The 24,486-nt window shown below is 41.1% G+C and overlaps 1 protein-coding gene across 4 annotated transcripts in view; it reads left to right on the top strand.

Annotated features, from left to right (window-relative positions):
- The first annotated feature begins 424 nt into the window (after window positions 1–424).
- The window catches only part of MCC (MCC regulator of WNT signaling pathway), a 395,037-nt gene continuing 370,975 nt past the window's right edge, over window positions 425–24,486 (top strand). For 2 of the 4 annotated variants that reach the window (XR_010413183.1, XM_054513238.2), the window contains exon 1: window positions 425–624. Coding sequence is in view for 2 of the 4 variants with exons in the window: in XM_054513238.2 (XP_054369213.1) it covers window positions 464–624 (161 nt within the window). In the remaining 2 variants the exon portion in view is untranslated. Of the gene's footprint in view, window positions 636–24,486 lie in introns of all 4 variants that reach the window. The other 2 variants (XM_045900085.3, XM_054513244.2) reach the window with 2 other exon arrangements.

Below are 24,486 nucleotides of genomic sequence, written 5' to 3'. Positions count from 1 at the left end.
TTGCAAAACGGGAGTGTTTATCTTTCTCCTGAAAAGAAATCCACGACTCCTGGCAGTTGGAGGAGTTCTGCCGGGAGCACACTCGCCTCTGCCTGAGTCCCCAAGTGTCAGGGGTCCGCGTAGTGGTCGGATACGCGGAGCTGACACCCTTCCAGGGGACCTCCTGTGTACTCTGCCACCCTTCGCGTCCCCTGGCGTCCCCTCGGCATCTTTGGCTCCCCAACTCCACGATCCACCTTCCCCTCCTCCCTCTCCACTAAGGTGCCTACTCCGGCGATTGCAGAGAGCCCATCTTCCCAGCCCGGGCAAAACCCGGAGAGCTGGAATCCCGCGCCCGGAGCGCCCCGGCGGCCACTGGGCATGCTCCGTTGTCAGGCAGGTTCGGGGCTGCGAGCCGCTCTTGCGCCTCGCGGATTCCTCCCGCGGTCGCGCGTCCTCCTCCTCCGGAGCAGGCAGCCGGCGCATGATGGCGGCTGCGGCGGCGGCGGGGAGCGCCAGCGGCTGTGGCAGCAGCGGCGGCGGCGGCGGCAGCGGCAGCAGCGACACGTCCAGCACTGGCGAGGAGGAGCGGATGCGGCGCCTCTTCCAGACGTGCGACGGCGACGGGGACGGATACATTAGCAGGTACTGGGGAGGTACGCGAAACCGGCTGGGGCACAACCACCCTCTCCGCGCTGCCCTTGACCCCTCCTCTGCCCCCTCGCCCCAACTTCCAGCAAGTTGCTCAGAAGCTCACGGGAAAAGTTGGCTGCGTCTCTGAGAACGCGTCGCGGGCTCGGCCACCAAGGCCGAGGGGCTGAGCCGCTCGCCTTCTGGTGGTGCTAGTTGGTCCAACTTTTCCCAGCGCTGTCTTTGTCTGGGCGTTGGGAGACATCTCTTTTGGATGCGAGTCCTCCCCGCGTCTTGGAGCGTTCATGCCTCTGCTGAAACGGGTTCTGGCCACTTGTCCCAGGTAAGAGGGGCTGCCCTGCAGCCTCCGGCTCCTGGGTGAGATGCTATCGCACCGGGCAGCGATCCGTCGTCAGGCTGCTCAATGGACAGCCCCGCGACTGGACCAGGATAGGGATGCTCTCTCAGTGACAGAGTTTGGGCATGAGAACAGGCTGCGAAGAACTTTCGGGTGCTGCAGAGCCCCTATGTTCCAAACTGCGGAACCCACAGAATGACATGGCTTGCCACCCAGTACTGATTTAAACCTGTTAGCCTGAGGGAAACCAAGCACGCAGGCACAAACTGGGGGTTCAGAGGTGAGTCTGGAATATATAGACCCGACTCCCTACCTCCGCTGGGCAAGCTAACCAGGTGAGTCTCCAGTGGGGTGTGAGGGCGCTTCTGCGAGACCACTTAGAACCCTCAGTGTGTTTGCTTCTAGATTCCCTGTGGGGGCTGTGTTGTGGTTTCAAGCCGCAGGGCTTGGCAAAATAATTCTGCCCACCTTTTAATCACTTATCACACACAGATGGTGAAGAAGGCACTCGCAATGTTTTCTGGTATGCTTCTTTGAAGAGTTGACACAGGGCACGGAAGACCTTCCACGCTGAAATTTGAATTGCCTTCTAGGAAGGCCACCTAAATTGTATATTACATGTTAGTTTAGCCTTTGTCTTGATGATAGTAAAGATCTCTGAAAATCCCAGGCTGCCTCCTGCTGATTGTCCTCGCCTACTTAGAGAAAAAAAAAGTAGGGAATCCTGCCCCCCCCCCCAATTTTTTTTTAAAAGATCTCTAAAACAGGTAATTTGACATGTAAGATTTTGACAATTAAAAAAATAACTTATTTGGGACTCAATTCAGTTATGATGACTCTTGACTGAATTTTATTACTTTTCTAGAGTTTCATTGGGAAACATTAGAAAGATATCAGAAAACTTTATGGAGTAATTCTATTCTGAAATGAAAAAAAAAATGTAATTCTGGTTGACTCCATATGGATTTTCATCTGGAAGTCTTCCCTTTTTGGGTTCTGTGATGAAAAATTTCATCATATAGTTTAGATTTTTTTCCCTGCTTGAATAGCCTACTTGAATTTCCTACTTGAATGCCCATTATCTTATTTGTGATAATAAAACCACTCTACATTCTTCACATTAGGATGCACAAAGAATTTTAATTTCACATGGGCAAGGGTACATACAGAAAACTAGCAAAATTCTCTCCTTTCCTTCCTTTGATTTGGCCTATTAATATGTTGCTTTATCTGAACTATACTTTCTGTACAAATGTTCATATTATTTTGAATGCTGGCTGTATCTGCCCTGAAGAATAATGAATTCTGTAGGCATAATCTGAGGACTTTGTTTTGGAGGATGAGGCATTGTGTGTAAGGGTGTGTTAGTAAACAGATTTCAGATTAGAGTAGAAGCCTGCTAAGGCAAAAGTAGAAAAAACTATCATTCCTTGAGCCATATCACTTTAATACATCTGTGTGAAAGTTGAAAGGTGGTATGTGCAATAATGCACCCTAAGCCATAACTTTACCTGTGGGCAGAGTTGCTTCGGAAGTCATTTTATGCTGTGAAAAACTTGCATTTAGGAGGAGTTCAGGGATAGCAATCTCCTTGCAAGGAGGAACCGAGGAATGTCTCTAGAAGTATGTTTACAGAGCAAGCACAGTTTTACCTGGAATATATGTTTATTTGATACGGCTTGGGAAATGAGGTTAATGAAGATAAGCGGCATTAAATGTCTCCCTCTCTGGAGCTGCTGCTTTGTGCCACTTTTGTTTAATGACCTTTCCTGACCACTCTACAGTGGGTGATAAGGAGTGGAGTGCTGTGAACTTTCTCTTTTATAATCATGAGAGTTGGACTTTCTACACTAAAACCTTAAAAATCTTGGATTCTTTAAAAGGTGTTAAGTTTATGCTCACGGTATACCACTGTATCTGTTAGGATTTCAGTTGGCTATATATAATGGAAAACTAACGGGACAGTCAAAGATGGACTTTCTCACCTAGAGGTCTGGAGGTGGTTCATTCAGGCTGGGACCGCCATTCCACAATGGTGTCAATGCCCAGCTTCCTTCCATCTTTCTGCATCACTATTCTTCATATAAAACATTCATCCTCATGGTTATCTCCTAGTCTTAAAGCGATCGCTCTATTTCCAGCCTCATGTCCAGGTTCCAAGGAGGAAGGTATAAAAGGAAGCTGAAATGAATAGTGCCCATATCATTAAAGTCGAGCTTTCCCAAATCCCTTAATTGAAATCTTATTGGTTAAACTCCATCACCTTACCATGCAGTAGTGTTCTTGCAGTAGAGTTCAAGGAAGCATGTAATTCGATTAGTCACATTGCCTCCTAAACAAAATCTAAGTTCTGTTACTAAGAGCAGGGAATGGATATTGAGGAGGCAAGTAGCAACGAAACCTATAATAAAACTTCCATGGTAATCCTCATTCAGTTATTTTGGCTTTGGTCCTTTGCTTAACTCTTATTCTCAAACAGGAGTGGGCTGGAGATCTCATGTTTGGAGGGAGGCTAGTGGAAGATAGACTGAGAACAGGAGGGGACATGTCAGGGCACACAACCTCAGAAAGACGGAGAGAAAGGGTAGGGCTTTGAATCTTCAGTATTCTCTTGGCCCATACTTCCCCAGCAGGCTGACAAAAAAGGCACCAGCTCACTGGAGATTTCTAGAATTGCTGCCTTGGTCCAGGAACTCCCAACCTTCCCCCAGGCCTCAGAATCATCTCCATGAATAGTTAAACTGGAACAGACAACTACTCTTAGGTGGAGCCAAACTGCGGCTTGGACGGAGTAGAGTTGGGACTGTATAGTGGGACCACAGCAGGCTCTTCTGGTGCATTTCATTAACTTTATGATCACTTAACCCCACATTTTATAGTATTGAATTTTTTGGACCCCATTTACCATGGTATAGGAGGTGGTGGGGTTACTCTATGTGTTGAAATTAATTTCCCTTTGGAATTTTAAAGCTTCCTATTTTTACCTTTCAGTTTAAGAAACTGAGCATTAAGTTTAAACTTAAGTTTAAACATTAAGTTTAAGAAACTTGAATATTTGACAGATACCAAAAACCAACATTTGCCTTTATATCAAGTAGCCAAGCCTCAGCGCAAACATTGGTACCTTAGAGAGAGCTTCCCTGACCACTATATCAAAGTGAGTTAGCTCTTCCCCACCATTATTCGCTGTCATAGTACCAGGGGCTTTCTGCCATAGTACTCTTCACAATCTGTAATTGCACTTCTATTTTCTACTTTGTTTGCCTGTTTATTGTCAGTCTCCCACTAAATGTAGCTTCATGAGCGTAGGAATCATGTTTACTTTGTTAAAATAGTACACTCAGGGGCGCTTGGGTGGCTCAGTGGGTTAAGCATCTGACTCTTGATTTCAGCTCGGGGCTTGATCTCAGAGTGCATGCTGGGTGTGGAGCCTACTTAAAAACAACAACAAAAAAAACAAGCAAATAGACAAAAAAACAGTACATTTAGGATCTAGCACAGTATTGGCCTTAAAGTATTCAATCAGTAAATTCTGATGAAGAAATGGCCGACTATAAACACTGGTATGTTCAGGTATTTTGAAAAATCTTTCAACCATTTTCATTTCCAAGCATATTCCATGTTTATAAAGTACTTTAAATGTGAGTGTATTTTATTAAAGAATATTTTCCTTTTTTTAAAAAAAATATTTATTTGAGAGAGAGAGTGAGAGAGGGGTAAGGGACAGAGGGAGAAGCAGTCTCCCCGCTGAGTAGGGAGCCTGATATGGGGCTCAATCCTGGGACCTGGGATCATGACCTGGGTGCCCAGGTGATTCAGTCGGCTAAGCGCCCACCTTTGGCTCAGGTCATGATGATCCCAGGGTCCTGGGATTGAGCCCTGCACTGGGCTCCCCTCCCTCTCCCTCTGCTGCCCCTCCTACTCCCCCTGCTGTACTCTCTCTCTCTGTCAAGTAAATAAATAAATAAATAAAATATTAAAAGAATAACTTCTTTCTGGTTATATAAAAGATATTCTTGTTGAAAAATTGGAAAATGCAGAAATGTTTAAAAATAAAAATTACCAATTATCCCATAACCAAGGAATATCATTTCTGTTTTCCTGGGGACATAGCTACATCATCTCATTCCTCTAGTATATTAAAAATGACTGGATAGGGGCACCTGGGTGGCTCAGTCAGTTAAGCGTCTGCCTTTGGCTCAGGTCATGATCCCAGGGTCCTGGGATCGAGCCCTGCATCGGGTTCCCTGCTCAGCGGAGAATCTGCCTGAGATTTTCTCTCTCTCCCTCTGCCCCCCACCCCTGCTCATGCTCTCTCCATCTCTCTCACAAATAAATTTGAAAAAATGCTTCTTTCCCCCTTAAAAAAATGATTGGATAAAAGGAAAGACATCCCCTGTTCATAGATAGGAAGATTTAATATTGTTATGATAGCGGTGCTCCCCAAAGTTCATCCACAGATTTAATGCAAACTCTCTCAAAATCCAAGCTGCCATTGTGTGCAGAAATTGATAATTTAATCCTAAAATTAATATGGAAATTCAAGGGAGCCAGAATAGTCAAAACAATCTTGAAAAAGAAGAATTAAGGTGGAGGATTCACACTTCCCAATTTCAAAACTTACTGCAAAGCAACAGTCATCAAGACAGTGTGGTATTGGCAAAATGATAGACCTATAGATCAATGAAATAGGACTGAGAGTCCAGAAACAAACCATGTGTCTATAGTGAATTTATTTTCAATAAGAGCATGAAGACAAGGGTTTCAACATCAAGGGTGAAATGTGGAAAGAATTGACTTTTCAACAAATGGGGCTGGGACAACTGCATAGCCACAAGGGGAAGAGTGAACTTGGACACTTTCTTCACATACAAAAATGTATACATTCCTCATATACAAAATGTATGTATTCCTTACATTCCTCATATACAAAAATTAACTCAAAATGGATCAAAAACTTGAATGTTAAGAGCTAAAACTATTAAACTCTTAGAAGAAAACATAGGATAAAATCTTTGTCACCTTGGATTTGGCAATAGATTCTTGTATATGACACCAAAACATAGACTACAAAAGAAAAAATAGATAAATTTGGCTAATAAAAATTTTTAAAACTTGTGCTTCAAAGGACACCATCAGAAAAGTGAAAGACAACCCAAAGAATGGGAAAAAATATTTACAAATCATATACTTAACAAAGGATTTGCATCTAGATTATATAAAGAACTCTTACATCTCAATAATAAAATGATAAACCAATTAAAAATGGACAAAGGATCCAAATAGACTTTTCTTCAAAGAAGATATGCAGATGGCCAATAAGCACATAAAAAGGTGCTCATCATCATTAGCCACTAGGGAAATGCAAATCGAAACTACAGTGAGATAGTCTACGGCCATACCACCCTGAACACGCCCGATCTCATCTGATCTCGGAAGATAAGCAGGGTCGGGCCTGGTTAGTACTTGGATGGGAAACTACAGTGAGACACTACCATACATCCAGTAGAATGGCCATAATCAAAGTCAGATAATAACAAGTGTTAGCAAGGATGTGGAGAAACCAGAATCCTCATACAATGCTGATAGGAATATAAAAAGGTGCAGCCACTTTGGAAAATAGTCTAGTAGATCCTCATAAACTTAAACATAGAATTAACATATATTCCAACAACTCTGCTTCTAGGTATATATGCAAGAGAACTGAAGACATATGTCCTCACACAAACTTGTATATGAACATTCACAGCAGCTTTATTCATAATAGTCAAAGATGTAATTAACCCAAATGCCTATCAACTGATGAATAGACAAGATGTGGTATAGCCGTACAATGGAATATTATTCAGTCATAAAAAGGAATGAACTACTCTGAAACATGCTACAACATGGATGAGCCTTGAAAGTATTATGCTAAGTAAAAGGGTCCAGTCACAAAAAACTACATATTCTATAATTCTATTTATATGAAATGTCTAGAATATACAAATTTATAGAGACAGAAAGTAAATTAGTGGTTGCTTTAGGGCTGGGGAAAATGGGATTAAAGGATGATAGCTGAAGTGTACGGGATTTCTTTTTGAAGTGATGAAAATCTTTTTTTTTTTTTTAAGATTTTATTTATTTGAGACAGAGAGAATGAGAGACAGAGAGCATGAGAGGGAAGAGGGTCAGAGGGAGAAGCAGACTCCCTGCCGAGCAGGGAGCCCAATGCGGGACTCGATCCAGGGACTCCAGGATCACGACCTGAGCCGAAGGCAGTCGCTTAACCAACTGAGCCACCCAGGCGCCCGAAGTGATGAAAATCTTCTAAAGTTGATTATAGTGATAGTTGCACAACTCTATGAATATACAAAAAACCATTGGATCATACACTTCACATGGGTGAATTTTATGGCTTGTGGATTATATCTCAATAAAGCTGTCACCAAAATAAAAACGATTGGAAAATGTGATTTGTAATTATAATATTTCATTATTTATTTAATTTATTTAAGTATTCTTCTATTGTCAGACATTTAGATTGTTTCCAATTATTTGCTTTGGAATTTCATTAAATCGAAGATGCTATAGATTGGGACACACCATTGTTTTCTGTACCAGTCACACTATGATAAGATACATATCATTGGATAGATTTTTAATCTTATTTTTATTGAAAGTTCTGCCTTAAGCTTCTTTAGTCATAGATTTTAATCATATTTTACTGCTGTGCATACATAAAAAAGGAAGACAGCCTGATCAGATTGTTCAAAATAATCCTAAGATTTCTTCACATTTAAAGTGCAAGCCTTCCAAATCACTTTTTGGTTCAGAGTACTGATGTTGGGTCTCAGCACCCAGTGTCGGCCTCAATGACATCAAAATATTCAGAGATGCAGCATTTCTTTAAAGGAGGCGAACTCTTTTCTGTAGGATTGTTTAAGAGACTGACATCTTTCTGTAATCATTGATGTTGGTACTTCTGGTCTTACCAGATCGTGTAGATGGAAGATTCTCTGACAATAGCCAGAACTTGTATTCTTAAGGAAGCATTGAGAGTTATCTAGTCATGTTACCAGGAATGACAACGTGATTCACGCTGCACACGCAGTGGTCACTATGTCAGTGGCAGGCCAACGGAATTATAAGAAACCTTCAGATTTCACAATATTAATTCACTATGCATCTTAGAAGTTTGAAATACAGTATTTTATGTAATGCTAGAATAAACACCTTCATGGTTCCATGTACTGTATTATTAAAGAGTGAATCTAAACTGGAATTATCAATGAAATGTATGAACTAGAATTGCTTTGCAAACATTTTGCTTCATCTTCTTTAGACAAGGAAAGTAACTACAAGAGGATACTGTAGTGTTTAACTAAAGAATTACAGATTTACATAGTAAACAGACTCTATTATTCTTCCCCTGGGCAGTTAGCAGAAATCTGGTTTGGGGAAGCTAGAGAGAGGACTCATTTGGCTTTAAAAGTTACAGGAGACACTTGAACAAAAGTTAAATGGAGTAGAAAGACTATGACTTCTAGATTCCTTGTCTCATGGCCAGGTAGATTCCCAGGACATAAAGATTATTCTTAGAGGTGGTAAGTCTGGAACACAATTTTTGAAAGAGAGCCTTTGGTGATATTCAAAGAACAGCACAACCAAAGCCAAATTTTGAAGAAACTGAATAATACTGAAAGCCTCAAAGCTATAATCAAATTGTAATGTCACTCAGAAAAGCATAAATGGAACCTAAGTGAGGGTAAAAATGAAATCCATTATAATTAATACGAGAGAGAGAATTTTGAATGCGACAAATTTGGTACCTAATCATTCAGAAGAGCCCATTTGGATATATAGTATTTCCTGGTTATTGCATCACACATTCTTTGTATCTAAAGACTCTTAAGAATCATCTAGCGTAGCGCTTCCCAAACACGAATCATTTGTCTACCACATTTATGATTTTTCCATATCACTGACCACAACCTCTTCCTTGAATTTAAGGCAGGTATGTGCAGTAACTGCATATTTGACTTGCATGTCTGAAGATATCTCAAATTTATAAAACAAAATTCCTGACTCTTCTCCCCAACTCTTCTTCCCTCAGTTTTCTCCATTACAGTAAGTGGCTATTCCCTTGCTAGAGGCTCAAGTCAAAAAATAAAGTCATCATGCATTCTTCTCTTTTCTAAGAGTACATTCAGTCCATCAGCAAACTCACCAATTCTGCTTTTAAAATATAGCTTCTGACAGTTTCTCCTCACCTTTCTACTTTAGGTCCACACCCATCTCACACTGAGATTAGTACAACAGGCTCCTCCTGCCCTGGCCCCCTCAACCCTCCACACACTCAGATTATGCATACTGCAGCCAGGTGACCTACTAAAGAGTAAGTCATATCATGTTATTCCTCTGCAACATAGTGGACAGGGCACTGGATCTGAGTCAGGAAATCTGGGTTCACCTCGGATCTGCTACTAAGTAGTTACGTGACTTGGTACCAGTACCTGCCTCTGTCTTAGTTTCCTTACCTGTAAAGTGAGATGATAAAACACTCATCTGCTTTCTCCTGCTTGGGGTTTGTTGAAATTCTTGAGTCTGTAGATTTAGTTTTCATCAAATTTGGAAATTAACCAGCCATTATTTTTTTCAAACATCTTTTTTTTTTTTAAGATTTTATTTATTTATTTGACACAGAGAGAGAAAGCACAAGTAGGCAGAGAGGCAGGTGGAGAGAGAAGGAGAAGCAGGCTCTCCACTGAGCAGGGAGCCAGACGTGGGGCTCGATCCCAGGACCCAGGGATCGTGACCTGAGCCGAAGGCAGCCGCTTAACCGACTGAGCCACCCAGGCACCCCTTTTTCAAACATCTTTTCTGTCCCTTCTCTAATTTCTTTTTGGGACTCCAATTATGCATGTATTAGATTGCTTGATATTTGCCCACTTGTCATTGAGCCTCTCTTAATTTTTTCCCCATCTTTTTTTCTTTTTATGTTTCCATTTGGATAGTATCTGTTGTTATATCTTTTTTTTTTTTTAAGATTTTATTTATTTATTTGAGAGAGAGAATGAGACAGAGAGAGAGAGCACGAGATGGGGGAGGGTCAGAGGGAGAAGCAGGCTCCCCGCCGAGCAGGGAGCCCGATGTGGGACTCGATCCCGGGACTCCAGGATCATGACCTGAGCCGAAGGCAGTCGCTTAACCAACTGAGCCACCCAGGCGCCCCTCTGTTGTTATATCTTCAAATTTTCTGGTCTTTTCTGCAGTGTCTAGGCTGCTATTTTTTTTTTTTTTAAGATTTTATTTATTTATTTGACAGAGAGAGAGAGAGCGAGAGAGGGAACACAAGCAAGGGGAGTGGGAGAGGGAGAAGCAGGCTTCCTGCGGAGCAGGGAGCCCGATGCGGGCTCGATCCCAGGACCCTGGGATCATGACCTGAGCCGAAGGCAGATGCTTAACGACTGAGCCACCCAGGCGCCCCTCTAGGCTGCTATTAATCTCATTCATATTTCATTGTATTTTTCATTTCAAGAAGTTCCTTTGAATATATGGAATGTATTTATAATAGCTACTTTAACTTCCTTGTCTGCTAATTCCATCATTTCTGTCATTTCTGGGTCTGTTTCTATTGATTACTTTTTCTACTGGTTATGGAACATAGTTCTGTTTCTTTGCATGCCTGATAATTTTTTATTGGAGGCAGGATGTTATAACTTGTTGAGTTCTGGCTTTTGTTGTATTCCTTTACTTTGTTCTGCACTTGTCTTTGGATCTTTTGGGAGCTTGCCTTTGAGCTTTGTTATGCAGGATCAGATTAACCTTCAGCCTAGGGCTAATTTAGCCTCTGCAGATCTCTGGAGCTCCCTCTTTCTGAGGCATTCCCTCATCTTCTCTCTGCACCACAAATTCTATCCACCTTGAATTTGCTGAACTTTGTTCTCTGTCTCAGCTCAGTGGAACCACTGGGTTATGTTGGATTCCCTCTCCTGTTCTGCAGCCTGTAAACTGTCTGCAGGCAGTAGGTTGGTATAATTGTAGGCTCCTCTTGCTGGTTTACCTTTACTCAGGGATTCTAGTCTTGTGCTGTCTGTTATATAATGTCTGGAAATTATTATTTCTTATATTTTGCCTGGATTTCTAGTTGTTTTAGGTAGGAAAGTAAATCTAGCCTCTGTGGTTATCTAAAGACCTCAAGTGGAGTCTTGATTTTTCTTTTTCTATGTCTTCAAGTGAGCCTCCCTATTTGGAAACACTGTTTAATTAAGTTTACAAATAAATAATTTTATAATAACATTTACAGCAATATCATACCATTTTTAAGCTACTACCTACAGCCAAGGCCCACATATATATATTTTTAAACAGCTAACATTATTGGGGCAGTCATTTGAGCTCAGTCATTTGAGCATCTGACTCTTGGTTTCGGCTCAGGTCATGATCTCGTGGTTTGAGCCCCGAGTCAGGCTCCATGCTCAGTGTGGAGTCTGCTTCAGATTCCTTCTCCCTTTTCCTCCCCATCTGCCCCTCCCTGCTTATGCATGCTCTCTCTCTCTCAAATAAAGAAGTAAATAGACAAATAAATAAAATCTTAAGAAAAAACCAGCTAACATTATTGAGTGCTGTGTGCTAACCTGTATGCTAAGCCAACACCTTATATACATGACCTCAGTTACTACTCACAATAGCCCCTTTGAAAAGAGAATTATTATTATATTCAATTTAAAGACGAGAAAAACAGGCTAAGAGATATTGTTATTTGCTCAAGTTTCCACAGTTAGTAAGAACCGAACGTCAACTGATGTCTCTGGTTCTCAAATGAAGGTCTTGACCACTATTCAGTGTTGCTTTTCACATGTGTGTCTTTAACATATTTTCTAACAGCTTTATTGAGATATAACTTGCATACTATACAATCTGCCCATTTAAAGTATACAATTCGGGGCGCCTGGGTGGCTCAGTGGGTTAACATCGGCTCTTGAGCTCAGCTTAGGTCTTGATCTCAGGGTCATGAATTCAAGGCCTGTGTTGGGCTCCAGGCTGGGTGTGGAGCCTACTTAAAAATAAATAAATAAATAGATAGATAGATAGATAGATAGATAGATAGATAGAACAATTCAATGTGTGTGGTTTTTTTGTTGTTTTGCTTTTTGTTTTTGGTATATTCACGATTTTGCAGAAAGAAGCCCTGTACCCTTTAGCAGTATTCTTCCATCTTTCCCCAAACTTTCCAGCCCTAAGCAACCATTAATTTACTTTCTGCCTCTATAGATTTGCCTACTATGGACATTTCATGCAAATGGAATCATATATTATGTGACCTTTTTTGCTTGTGTTTTGGTGACATATCCAAGGAGACTTTGTCTAACCCAAGGTCACCTATGTTTTCTTCTAAGAGTTTTATAGTTTTAGTTCCTACATTTAGGTCTATGATCCATTTTGAGTTAATATTTGTGTATGATGTGAAGAAGGGGTCCAGGTTCATTCTTTCGCACATGGATATCCAGTTGTCCTAGCACCATTTGTTGAAAACACTATTCTTTTCCCATTTTCTTGGCAACTTTGTCAAAAACCAGTTGACCATAAATGTAAGGGTTTATTTTTGGACTTTCAGTTCTTTTCCGTTGATATATATGCCTACTCTTATACCAGTCCTACACTGTCTTGATTACTGTTGCTTTGTCGTAAGTCTTGAAATCAGAAAGTGTGAATCCTTCCACTTGGTTCTTCTTTTTTTTCAAGATTTTTTGGCTATTCTTAGTCCTTTGAATTCCCATACAGATTTTAGAATAAGCTTGTCAATTTCTTCAACCCAAGCAGCTGCGATTTTTTGATAGGGATTGAATTGAATATACAGATCAATTTGTTCACATGCGTTTTTAGTAACTTTATTTTTTCAGGGTATTTTTGTTTTTTCCCCTAGGCTGCATTTTTATTTTACAGTCCTTTTATTTTGAGTTCAGTATATTAGTGAAGGTCTAAATAATGGCATATGTTTATGGAAGCCTTTAGTTTATAATCAATTAATCTACACATTATCTCATGTCATCCTTGCAACAGGAATTAATATCTCTATTTTAAGACAAGGAGCCACGATAACAAAGCCTCTGGGGGAAGGATGAATCTGTGGTCCTACTTGAGGGCCTTTTCCATCATACATGCTGCCAAGCTAACACAAAAAAATGCATTTTCCCCAAAGCCTTACGTTTCTTTACTGTTTAATTTACCCAAGGCCTATGGTGAGGGTGAATTTTCATTTTATAACTGGCTTCTTAGCGTAAATGGGAATGGCATTTAAATATTTGGTACAGAAGGTGATGCATTTACATTCTAAATGAAGTTCCAGGGGAGTCTCAGCTGGGGAGACTCTCTGTTGTTCCGCAAATTGAAAATCTCTTTTAAGTGTTAGTCCCAGAGTAGAAACCATATGGAGAGAAAGGGCATTTCTTTTTTTTTTTTTTAAGATTTTATTTATTTATTTGAGACAGAGAGAATGAGAGACAGAGAGCATGAGAGGGAGGAGGGTCAGAGGGAGAAGCAGACTCCCTGCCGAGCAGGGAGCCCGATGCGGGACTCGATCCCGGGACTCCAGGATCATGACCTGAGCCGAAGGCAGTCGCTCAACCAACTGAGCCACCCAGGCGCCCCTCTTTTTTTTTTTTTAAAGATTTTATTTATTTGACAGAGAGAGACATAGCGAGAGAGGGAACACAAGCAGGGAGAGTGGGAGAGGGAGAAGCAGGCTTCCCACCGAGCAGGGAGCCCGATGCAGGGCTCATCCCAAGACCCTGGGATCATGACCTGAGCCGAAGACAGACGCTTAACGACTGAGCCACCCAGGCGCCCCGAGAAAGGGCATTTCTTTAGAGAACAGTTAATTGTCAGCTTCTCATTGTCATTTCAAAATGTCAGTTTAAATATGTAAATGAGTAATTCCTAAATTCATGCCATTGATTATTGCTGATTACCTGATGGGAGAAAAAAAGTTGGGTCAGCAGGCCTGGGTAAGGACTCCTGGACTTACTCATTTTTCAAACATTTGGATTCCTAATGAAGTTAGAATGTAAACAAGCACATTTCTAGATTGACCAATAAGCATTACATGTGTCTATCTGATGGGACAGATGTTAGTTGAGTTTAAGTGTAGCCCTCAGTTGAATATTTAGTTGTAACACTTGTGCTTGGAAAATTCTAGATAGATGAGCTTTGTGTTTATTATTATTTTTTTAACATTCACAACAACTAATGTAGATGTAGAAGATACTTAAAATGCATTTTATTTTAGACTTGATGTTGGTGTTAATTGGGCATCTATTTAACATAATGGCAGGCACCATTGATTACACCTGTTGTCTATTGTTTAAAACATCAGTATATGCAAATTTGTGATACAGATGAAGGAGTTAAGAAAATAGGTGGGGTGAAGGGCAGCATTTGTGTAAAAATGTGGCTGCATTTCCTTTAAATGTCAGAGTTTTTCACTTATTTACAAAAATTCAGAACCTCTTTCTGGGAAATAACAAATTTAACAGAACATCTCATTTCAGTAAGGGTGTTACTATGACAATTTTATGTACTATAGAGTCCTAACCTAAGTTTATTTCATGGTAATAAACAGGATGAAAATCAGTGTGAGGATACTGTTAGGGAAGTAGTTATTCTTCTAAAAAGTGTGATGGCAGTTTTATATTTATTATAAGCAGAGTGAAATCAGTGCTGCTTATCCTCCTCCACCTTCTTGGTTCCGTAAGTTCCTTTATTCTTAATCACAGTTATTGTCCTAGTGTCCTAACTTGTAAGCTCAGCCCATCCAGGCCTCTCTATGTGGACGCCAAAGTCATTTTTCACAAACATTTTTCTGTAACTGAGCAGGAAGCTCTTCTTAAAATCCTTCAACCATTGTCCATTTCTTTTGGATAAGTTCGGACTCCTTCTAAAGACTTTTAATTTAAGGCCCTTGGTCATCTGGCACAGTGACTATATCTCTGTCTAGCATGATCTGCCACAGTCCGCCCCTCCAGCGTGCCTGCCCAGCTGTTCCAAGCATCATGCTTCGCACACACAGCTCCTTCTCTCCCCATCGTCTACCCGATGAGCACCTTCTTATTTTTTTCTAGACTGTTCTCATGGAGCTCTTTCTCTGGAGACTTCCCTCATGCCTCGAGATCTTACACACACTCCTAGGCCAGCACTGCTTACATTTCATATTTTCACTGTTTCCATTTGCTGCCTCTCCATACTTAATATACTTAAGACAGAGACTACACTTTTTTTTGCCTTTTGTCTTTGTAACCTCAGCGCCCAGCATTTAATAGAAACTGAATAAATAGATAAAAGTGTTCATTGGGTAATAGTAATTTCAAACACTTTAGAATTTTTAGAAAAAGATTCTTCAGGATCTGTCCAGTTCAGAAGAAGCTGAGGAATTTATATTTGAAAATGCATTTCGTGTGCATTTTACCTAATCTAACATATCAGTATGGTGGGGATTCAAGGCCCCTGCTGCCAACTAGTCATGTGATGTTAGGCAAGTTACACAAGCCTCTCCAATCAGTTACTTCTTCTGTAAAATAATTTTAACAACTTTTCCAGGACTGAAATACCTTTATTTTGTAGTCTCTAGATCCTAGCTCAGGATTTTGGTGGCAGCATATTCATGCTGCTTACATTAGTCTCTATTGGGCAACTGGTGTTTGTTTATGAGCTAACCCTGATGAATCCATAGTTTCTCTATAGTAGTAGCTGTTCTCATCCTGGGAGGGTATGTGCTCTGGTAAGCGCTGTGAATTGTGTAAGACTGTTGAATCTCAGATCTGTACCTCTGAAACAAATAATGCAATATATGTTAAGAAAAAAAAAAAAGAAGAAGAAGAAGGTAGCGGGAGGGGAAGAATGAAGCGGGGGAAATCGGAGGGGTAGACGAACCATGAGAGACGATGGACTCTGAAAAACAAACAGGGTTCTAGAGGGGAGGGGGGTGGGAGGATGGGTTAGCCTGGTGGTGGGTATTGAGGAGGGCACATTCTGCATGGAGCACTGGGTGTTATGCACAAACAATGAATCATGGAACACTTCATCTAAAACTAATGATGTAATGTATGGGGATTAACATAAGAATAAAAAAAAAACCAATAGCCTTTAATACCACCTAGTAGGTAGTATTTTCAAAAGCAATGAACTGTTGGTTGGGTTTTTTTGTCTATTCCTAAGTACTGGTTATGAGATGAAGTGAACTTAAAAACTATTCTTACTTTTGTGTCCTAGTTACTAAAAAGTTGATAGACAGGTGTCCACATGGTTCTATCTTGACTCTCTCAAGGTATATAAAAGTTTAGAAAGAGAAGATTTTCAAATTAATATTTTATAGACCACTTTTCTGAGCCTATTCCTCTGTGGTTACTAGGTATTTGCAGTAAACTAACATTTTAAAGTAATGATAGAATAAAAATAAGGGAATATGCCCAGTCATAACTTGTATCATAGTAATTTCAATTTAACTCTGCCTACCAGATTATAAGCTTCATGAATGGGACAACTGTGCCTTTATATCTCTCATACTCATACCACCCAACACCATCCCTTGTACATAGATGCTATGTACGTAGATGCTAAGTCAGTGTTGAATGAATGAACTGATGGATTATTACTCCTTGAAGATAAAATTATATTGCTGCTTCCACACTCACAAGATAGAATTTTCATTTTTTTCATTCCCAAAATAGAGAAAAACTCCTATGCCGATGTTAACCTGTCTAACTGTATGCTTCCATGCTTCCAGAATTACCATCTGAGAAATAACATGGGATGAGGAAATTGCAAAGGATATTGTCTTTTGATCTTGTAAGGTAATTTGTTAAAGCCCCCTCCCTATTCTGATATAAAATACAGGTTCCCTTGAAGGAAGAGTTACTATTCACAGTGGTTTGTCACTTTCTAGATTTCCTTGTGAATCTTCAGTACTCAGAGCCTCTGAAAACAATCATAGGAGAGTGAATTTAAGAATATTGATTTTCATTTTCATTTAATTTAATTTAATTTTTCAAAGATTTTATTTATTTACTTGAGAGAGAGAGAGTGTGTGTATGAGAGAGAGAGCACAAACAGGGCGCAGAGGGAGAGGGAGAAGCAGACTCCTCCCTGAGCAGGGAGCCCACTGCGGGACTCGATCCCAGGACCCTGAGATCATGACCTGAGCCAAAGGCAGACGCTTAACCAACTGGGCCACCCAGCACCCCGATTTTTATTTTTAGGCATTCATTGAATGCCCACTGTATGCGCGGAGGAATACAGAGATGGGTGTGTTATAACTCCCACCCTCAAGGAGTATTTGGTCTTATGCAATAAGTCCACCCATGACCAGAAATGAGGAAAAGTGCAATGTGCTTAGGAAGGTTCCGGGAAAGGAGAAAAACCACCAACTGGGCTTTATAGAAGGGTATTGTTCTAGTCAAGGCTGAGTTTGTTGCAAGGAAAAGGGACCAGGCCCACAATGGCCACTGAGCTTCACTTCCCCTCCTTGATCATGGCCTCTTTCTTTACTTCAGCCAGGTGGCTCTAGTGATTGCTCACGTTGTTCTCTGCTTCCCTGCTCTCTCCCCCAACACTGAGGAGCCCCGTGCAACACTGATGACCAGGGGAGACCACCCTCCAGAGGCCTGGCTTCCTTTGTGGCTGCCTGAAGAGTCAGGTTCACAGCCTGAGGTGTTGTGGAGGTCACACCCTGAGGGGCAGCAGTCAGTGAGAGACAGGAGATGGGAGGAACCAGTTGATAAGTTGCTCCTCCTTCTCCCTGAGAAACTATTCTGAGTGCAGTCGTTTCTAATGGCCTCTCTGGAGACATTGTGTAAGACCAGATAACCAGCTGTTTTAAAGCGGTGGCCAGCTTGGTTATGCACCCCCTTATATTGGTTCTCCCCACTCTTTCCTCACTTAGCTTTCCCCTTCACTCTTGCTTCCCTGAGATTGCACCCCCAATAAAATAGAAGCATGTAAGCTTAAAGTAGAACCCATATAAACAGTTCATGGAAAGGAGATTATTGTTTAAATACATTGGGCTGCATAGCCCCTGAGCCTAATTGCCAAAAAAAAAAAAATCATCCAATAAGGAAAAATATAAAGAAAATGAGATCATTCTTAATCTCATCCACTTAAGATCATAAACACACAAAGAGATGCACACACAGATAGGATGTAGTGCCCATTATTAGTTGCCCCCACACTCTCTACCCTCACTTCTCTTCTTCTCAGCAGATCCCTATCGGAAGTGCAGGCAGCCACTCTGCCTACAAGAAACCCCAGTGTCACAGGGTCCCACTTCCAAATGTAAGGGGAAGCCTGACTGATCTAACGTCATCCTAGCCTCTTAGCAACAGTTGGGTTAGGAATGGGCATTTGAGGCAACTTGGACTAATGAGTCTCTAGAAAAAGTTTTCTGGAGATTTCTGGAAAAGTTTTCCACATTCTTCTGGTAGAGTTTCTGGAAGCAACTCCTTCTCTCCTTTCCTTCCAAGTGGGACATGGACCTGAAGAGGATGCAGGTGTCCTCGATTATCAGTAGCAGCCACCCACAGATCCAAAGGGAAATTAATACTAGGATGAAGACCACACATTGAAGGGAGGGAACAGCATGGAAAAAGCTAGAGCCCTGATGATACTGACTGAACCACGGAAACCCACCCTGCCTCTAGACTTCCTATTGTATAAGCCAATACATTTCTTTATTAAAGACTGCTTGAGTTATATCTTTTTGATTTATATGCCAAAGCATCCTAGAACACTCATGTGTTTATGTAAATGGGATTTTACTATGCATGCTGTTTTGTAATCTGCTTTTTCCACAAACTGTATCATATAAACTTTCCATGTAAATGTAGATCTTGTATCACCATTTAAAATTTATTCCATGGTTTGTGTGTGTATAAAACTTGATATATTATGCTAGTTATCTCTCTATAGAAATTTTTTTAAAATTTAATTTATTTATTTGACAGAGAGAGACACAGTGAGAGAGGGAGCACAAGCAGGGGGAGTGGGGGAGGGAGAAGCAGGCTTCCCGCGGAGCAGGGAGCCCGATGCGGGGCTCGATCCCAGGACCCTGGGATCATGACCTGAGCCGAAGGCAGACGCTTAACGACTGAGCCACCCAGGCGCCCCCTCTCTATAGAAATTTAATTTTACTTTCTGTCTTAGTTATTTGTTGCTTGCCCCAAAACTCAGTGGCTTAAAACAGCACATATTTATCATCTCAGTTTCATGTGTCTTGAGTCAAGGCACAGCTTAGTTGGGTCCTTTGTTTTAGGGACTCTCAGAAGGCAGCAGTCAAGGTATCAGCTAGAGCCAGAGTTATCTTCAACTGGGCAGGATCCATTTCCAAGGTCATGCAGTGGTTGCTGACAGGATTCAGTTCCTCGAGGGCTGTTGGATGAGGGCCTCAGTCCCTTGCTCACTATTGACCAGAGGCCACCCTTACCAAGTTCCTTACCAAGTGTTCCTCTTTACCAGAGCAAACACATGAGAAGCCAGAGAGAGAGTGCCAGCAAGAGAGAAGTCAGTCTTTTGTAACCTGGTCTCAGATGTGACATACCATCACTTGTGCCATATTCTGTTCTTCAGAAGCAAGTCACTATTTCCAGCTGATGTTCAAGAGGAGGGGGGTCACACAAGGGTGTGACAACCAGGAGGCAGGGATCATTGGGAGCTATTTAGAAGGCTGCCCATCACACTTTCTTGTATAAGCAGTGTTGTGGTAAATATTCTTATATATGCATCTTCGAAAACTCCTTCTGTTATGGGTTGAATTGTGCCCCCCCCATTCATATGTTGAAGTCCTAACCCCCAGTACCTCAGACTGTGACTATATTTGGAGATAGGGTCTTTCAAGAGGTAAATAAGGTTTAAGTGAGGCTTTGGGGTAGGCCCTAATCCAATATAACTGGTGTCCCTATAAGAAGCGATTAGGACATAGATCCATGCACAGAGGGAGCCCATGTGAGGACATAGGGAGAAAACGGCCATCTACAAGCCAAGGAGAGAGGCCTCAGAATGAAGCCAGCCTGCTGACACTTCCAGTCTCCAGAACTGTGAGGGCAAAAGCAAATTTCTGTTGTTTAAACCACCCAGTCTGTGGTACTTTGTTATGGCAGCCCTAGCAAACTAATAAACCCTTCCATTAATATCTGGGTTAATGTATTACTAATTGCCTTCCAGAATTTACTTTGCCATCAGCAATATATAAAAGTGCCTGTTTCCTCACATATTCAGTAACATTAAGTGTTATTACCTTTTTTTAAAAAAGATTTATTTATTTTAGAGGGGGAGAGAGAGAGAGCGTGCGCATGCATGCATGTCCACAGGGCCAGTTGGGGCCGGGGCCGGGCAGAGGCAGAGGGAGAGGGAGAAAGAATCCTAAGCAGGCTCTGTGCTGAGTGCAGAGCCCGACATGGTACTCAGTCTTACCACCTGGAGACCATGACCTGAGCCAAAACCAAGAGTTAGATGCCCAGCTGCGCCGCCCAGGAGCCCCTTTACTACCATTTTTAATCTTCATCAATCTGACATCTGAATGATGGTATGAGTTAATTTTACAATTATTCAAATCCTAGTGAGTTTGGACATGTTTTCCATTTATTTATTGACTATCTGTATTTCTAATATGTGAATTTTTTCTATGCTCATTTTTTCTGTTAGGGAATTTGTTTTTCTTTTTGACTTATAATAAGTCTTTGTATGTTGGGGACATTAATTTTTTGTCAGGTTGCAAATGTTTTCTCTCAGTTTTGCTTTCTTTTAAAATTTGTGTTATCTTTTGCAAAATGTAAGCTTTAAATTTTTGTGGAGCCAAATCTGTCACTTTCTTCTTTTACTTTTGCCCATGTTAAGGCTCTAATGAACTCAGGAGATAAATATTGATATTATTTTCTTATAGCTATCTTATGGGTTCATTTTGTAACTAAAATATCTAATCCCTATGTATTTATGTGCATATAGTTTACATGAAAGGAAACATCATTTTTTCCCCTAAATGGTTAGTAAATTGTCCTAATCCCATTTAATGAATCTATCCTTTCCCTATTGATTTGAAAATACACGTTTTATTGTGTACTGACTTTAAAAATATATATTCACATCTGGGGCGCCCGGGTGGCTCAGTTGGTTAAGCGACTGCCTTCAGCTCAGGTCATGATCCTGGAGTCCCGGGATCGAGTCCCACATCGGGCTCCCTGCTCGGCAGGGAGTCTGCTTCTCCCTCTGACCCTCCCCCCTCTCATGTGCTTGCTCTCTCTCATTCTCTCTCTCTCAGATAAATAAATAAATAAAATCTTAAAAAAAAATTAAAAAATATATATATATTCACATCTGATTATGGATCCTACATTTTCTTTTACTGATCTCCATGTTCTTGTATTAATACTGTTATTTTATAATATTGTTCAATATTTCATAAGATTTGCTTTCCTTCATCATCTATCCTCAACACCCTTCCCCTCTCCCCCTGCCAAAAAGCCATCTTGGCTATTTTCAGGCATTTTTTCCTCCCAAAAGAACTTTCGAAATTCCACTGAACTTTAGCTGGAATTGTGATACATTTTGAAATTAATTTAGAAAGAATTGATATCTTTGTAAGCCAGTTGTTTCATAAGAGAGATTGTACGTCTCTATATTTACTTAATATTTTTTGAAATGTCACTCAGTGGTTTTTCTCATATTTATGCCTTATTTCTTGTTTTGTTTCTATCTTACCCTCCAAATTTTTTGCTATCATGAATGGAGCTTTTAAGAAAATTTTTTTCTAGTTGATAACTGATGGCATTATATATATTTAAGCTACTTCTTTTGTCTGTTCAAATATTTATTCAACCAATATTTATTAAGTGCTTAGTATGTGATATACACTCTTCTAAGCACTTAGAATATAGAGATGAACAAAATAGACCAAATTCTCTGCCCTCAAGGAATTTACATTCTTTCTGTGAGGGGTGGGAGAATGAGATAAATAGTAAACACAAAAACAAAATATGACCTGTCAGGTGGTGAGAAATACCAAATTGTAGAGAGGTATGAGAGATTAACTTTAGCATTAAATAGAGTAATAAGGGGAGACTTCACTGAGAAAATAATTTTTGAGCAAAGACATGAAGAATTAAGGAATAGTCATTTATTTATGAGGAGGAATTAGGTTCCTGATTGAAGGAACAGCAAATACAAAAGCCATGAGATAGATGCTGGTGCATTCAAAGAATAAGGAGGTCAGTGTGTCTGGAGTGAGAAAGGGAAGAGCAGTAAAAGACAAGTGAGGAGGCAGATTTTACGACCTTGTAGATTACTGTAAGGCCTTTGGGTTGGTTGGCCTTTGGGTTAGTCTGAGTGAGCATTTCCTGCTTAATTCTGGAAGATTGTACTTTGTCCGTTTTCTTCTCATAAACTCCTCAGCCCATTCAGTTCTTGCGTCTGTCCCCCTCATTGATCCATATTATCACTCCATGGAAACAGTGCTAAGTCCACTAGTGACCTTCTTGTCAGTAAATAAAATGGGTATTTTCAGTCCTTGCCGTGTATCCCCTGTCAGTGATGGGTTGTGTTGACCATTGTTGGCCTCTTGAAGTACCCTCTTGTCTGGGCTCCCATGACCCACAGCCTCCTTGCTTTTCCCCCACCTCTGTGGCTCCCCTCCTTTTCCATCTCATTTGCAGGCTCATCTCTTCTCCCTGACTATTGAGGGCCAGGATTTCTCGAGGCCTCAAGTTTTCCATTCCTCTCTAGGTGTTCATGTCTCGTCTCTCCTGTTTCAGCTTCACTTGTCTTTGTAGATACCAGTGGTTCCCCAGTAAATGTCCAGCTCAGACTTCTCTTCAGAGCCTCGGACCTGAGTAACCAAGGAACTCAACTGCCTATCTATCATCGCCCACCAGATATTTCTAAAACATCTCAAACTCCACAGGTCCAATATTGGACTCATGGTCTCACCACAGAATCTAATCTTCCAGCTTTGCTATCTCAGTGAATGTGACCACTGTGCACCCACATACACAAGCCAGGAGAAACCTTGACATCATTCTTGACACCCCTCATCACCTCCCATATTAATTTCATCACCAAGTTCTATTATTTTCCATCTTTATTACTCCCACCCTAATTCTCTCTAAACTTTGAGTACTGAAATACTCCTAGCTGACTTCCTGTGTTTCCTTAGGCCCTCCTCCAATCCAGTCTCCACACTATAGCCTGAGAGTTCTTTTTGAAATGCCAATCTGCTCATATAGCCCCTGCTTAAATCCCTCCAAGTGAGACAGAAACCTCAACTTGGCCAACAAAGGCCCTGCATGGTTCCACCCCCTCCTGGCTCTCCGGCTAGCAACCACTTTAGTCTTCTTCTTTTTTTCAAGTTTTATTTATTTAAGTAATCTCTACACCCAACATGGGGCTTGAACTCATGACCCGGAGATCAAGAGTCACGTGTTCTCTTGACTGAGCCAGCCAGGCGCCCCTCTAGTCTTTGAATGTCTGTTTCTCCAATGCATTCTGCTCTCAATTTCCTTTTGATTCTCATGCAGCTGGATGCGTCCTGCTATTCCTGAACTTGTGCGCTCAGTTCAAGGGTCAACCTTTCAGCCTTCCTTGGCCCTCTCATCCTCCTTGCCTTCAGAGCACTTATTTCAGTTTGTAATGATATGTTTATTTGTGGGAATGCTTGATTAACGTATTTCTGGCCCACTCAACCACGAGCTCCATGAGAACAGGGACTGTGTCTGTTTTTGTTCACCACTGAATGCTCAGTCCTAGCTCAGTAACCTGGCACATTGTAGGTATTCAGTAAATATTTGTGGAAAGAATCAATGCAGTCCCTTTTGCTTAGAATGAAACCAAAAAGGTGCATTTTTGCATAACTGGCACACTAGTACATTTATTTTTATTTGCATAAGGAATTTATTTCCATAAACATAAAAAGTGCCCTTTTTTAGAAGTTTCTAAGTTTTTCTGGAGTTGTTAGGGAAGAAGATCTGATGTAACTGCCCTTTATCCTTTGTGCACACCACCTGGACTCAGGATTGAGTAAATGCAAAGATTCTGTGCTAATAGCTATCCAACACTGTTAATGATATTTCCAAATATATTAAAGATGTTGTTTTGACTTGGGTAAAATCCACTTTCTGGAGGCTTCAGGAAATGAGTGCAGCCTGAGGTGCTTTTCCTACTGTTTCTGCTGAGTACTGTCCTGGAGATTGTGAAACAAGCAGCCAGGAAAACCCAAGTCTGTGCCCAAATTTGAGATTAGAGGTGTGAGGTGTTTTAAAAGGACGCAAGGGGGGGCGCCTGGGTGGCTCAGTCATTAAGCGTCTGCCTTCGGCTCAGGTCATGATCCCAGGGTCCTGGGATCGAGCCCCACGTCGGGCTCCCTGCTCAGCGGAAAGCCTGCTTCTCCCTCCCCCGCTCCCCCTGCTTGTGTTGCCTCTCTCAGTGTGTCTCTCTCTGTCAAATAAATAAATAAAATCTTAAAAAAAATAAATAAATAAAAGGAGGCAAGGCCCGGAAGTAGA

Source organism: Mirounga angustirostris, unplaced genomic scaffold (genome assembly GCF_029215605.1).
Source record: "Mirounga angustirostris isolate CCGP_5_RB_7025 unplaced genomic scaffold, mMirAng1.0.hap1 SCAF_7, whole genome shotgun sequence".
Lineage (NCBI taxonomy): Eukaryota > Metazoa > Chordata > Mammalia > Carnivora > Phocidae > Mirounga > Mirounga angustirostris.
Note: the sequence above shows the minus strand (reverse complement) of the source record. Positions and strands in the feature narration are given on the sequence as shown.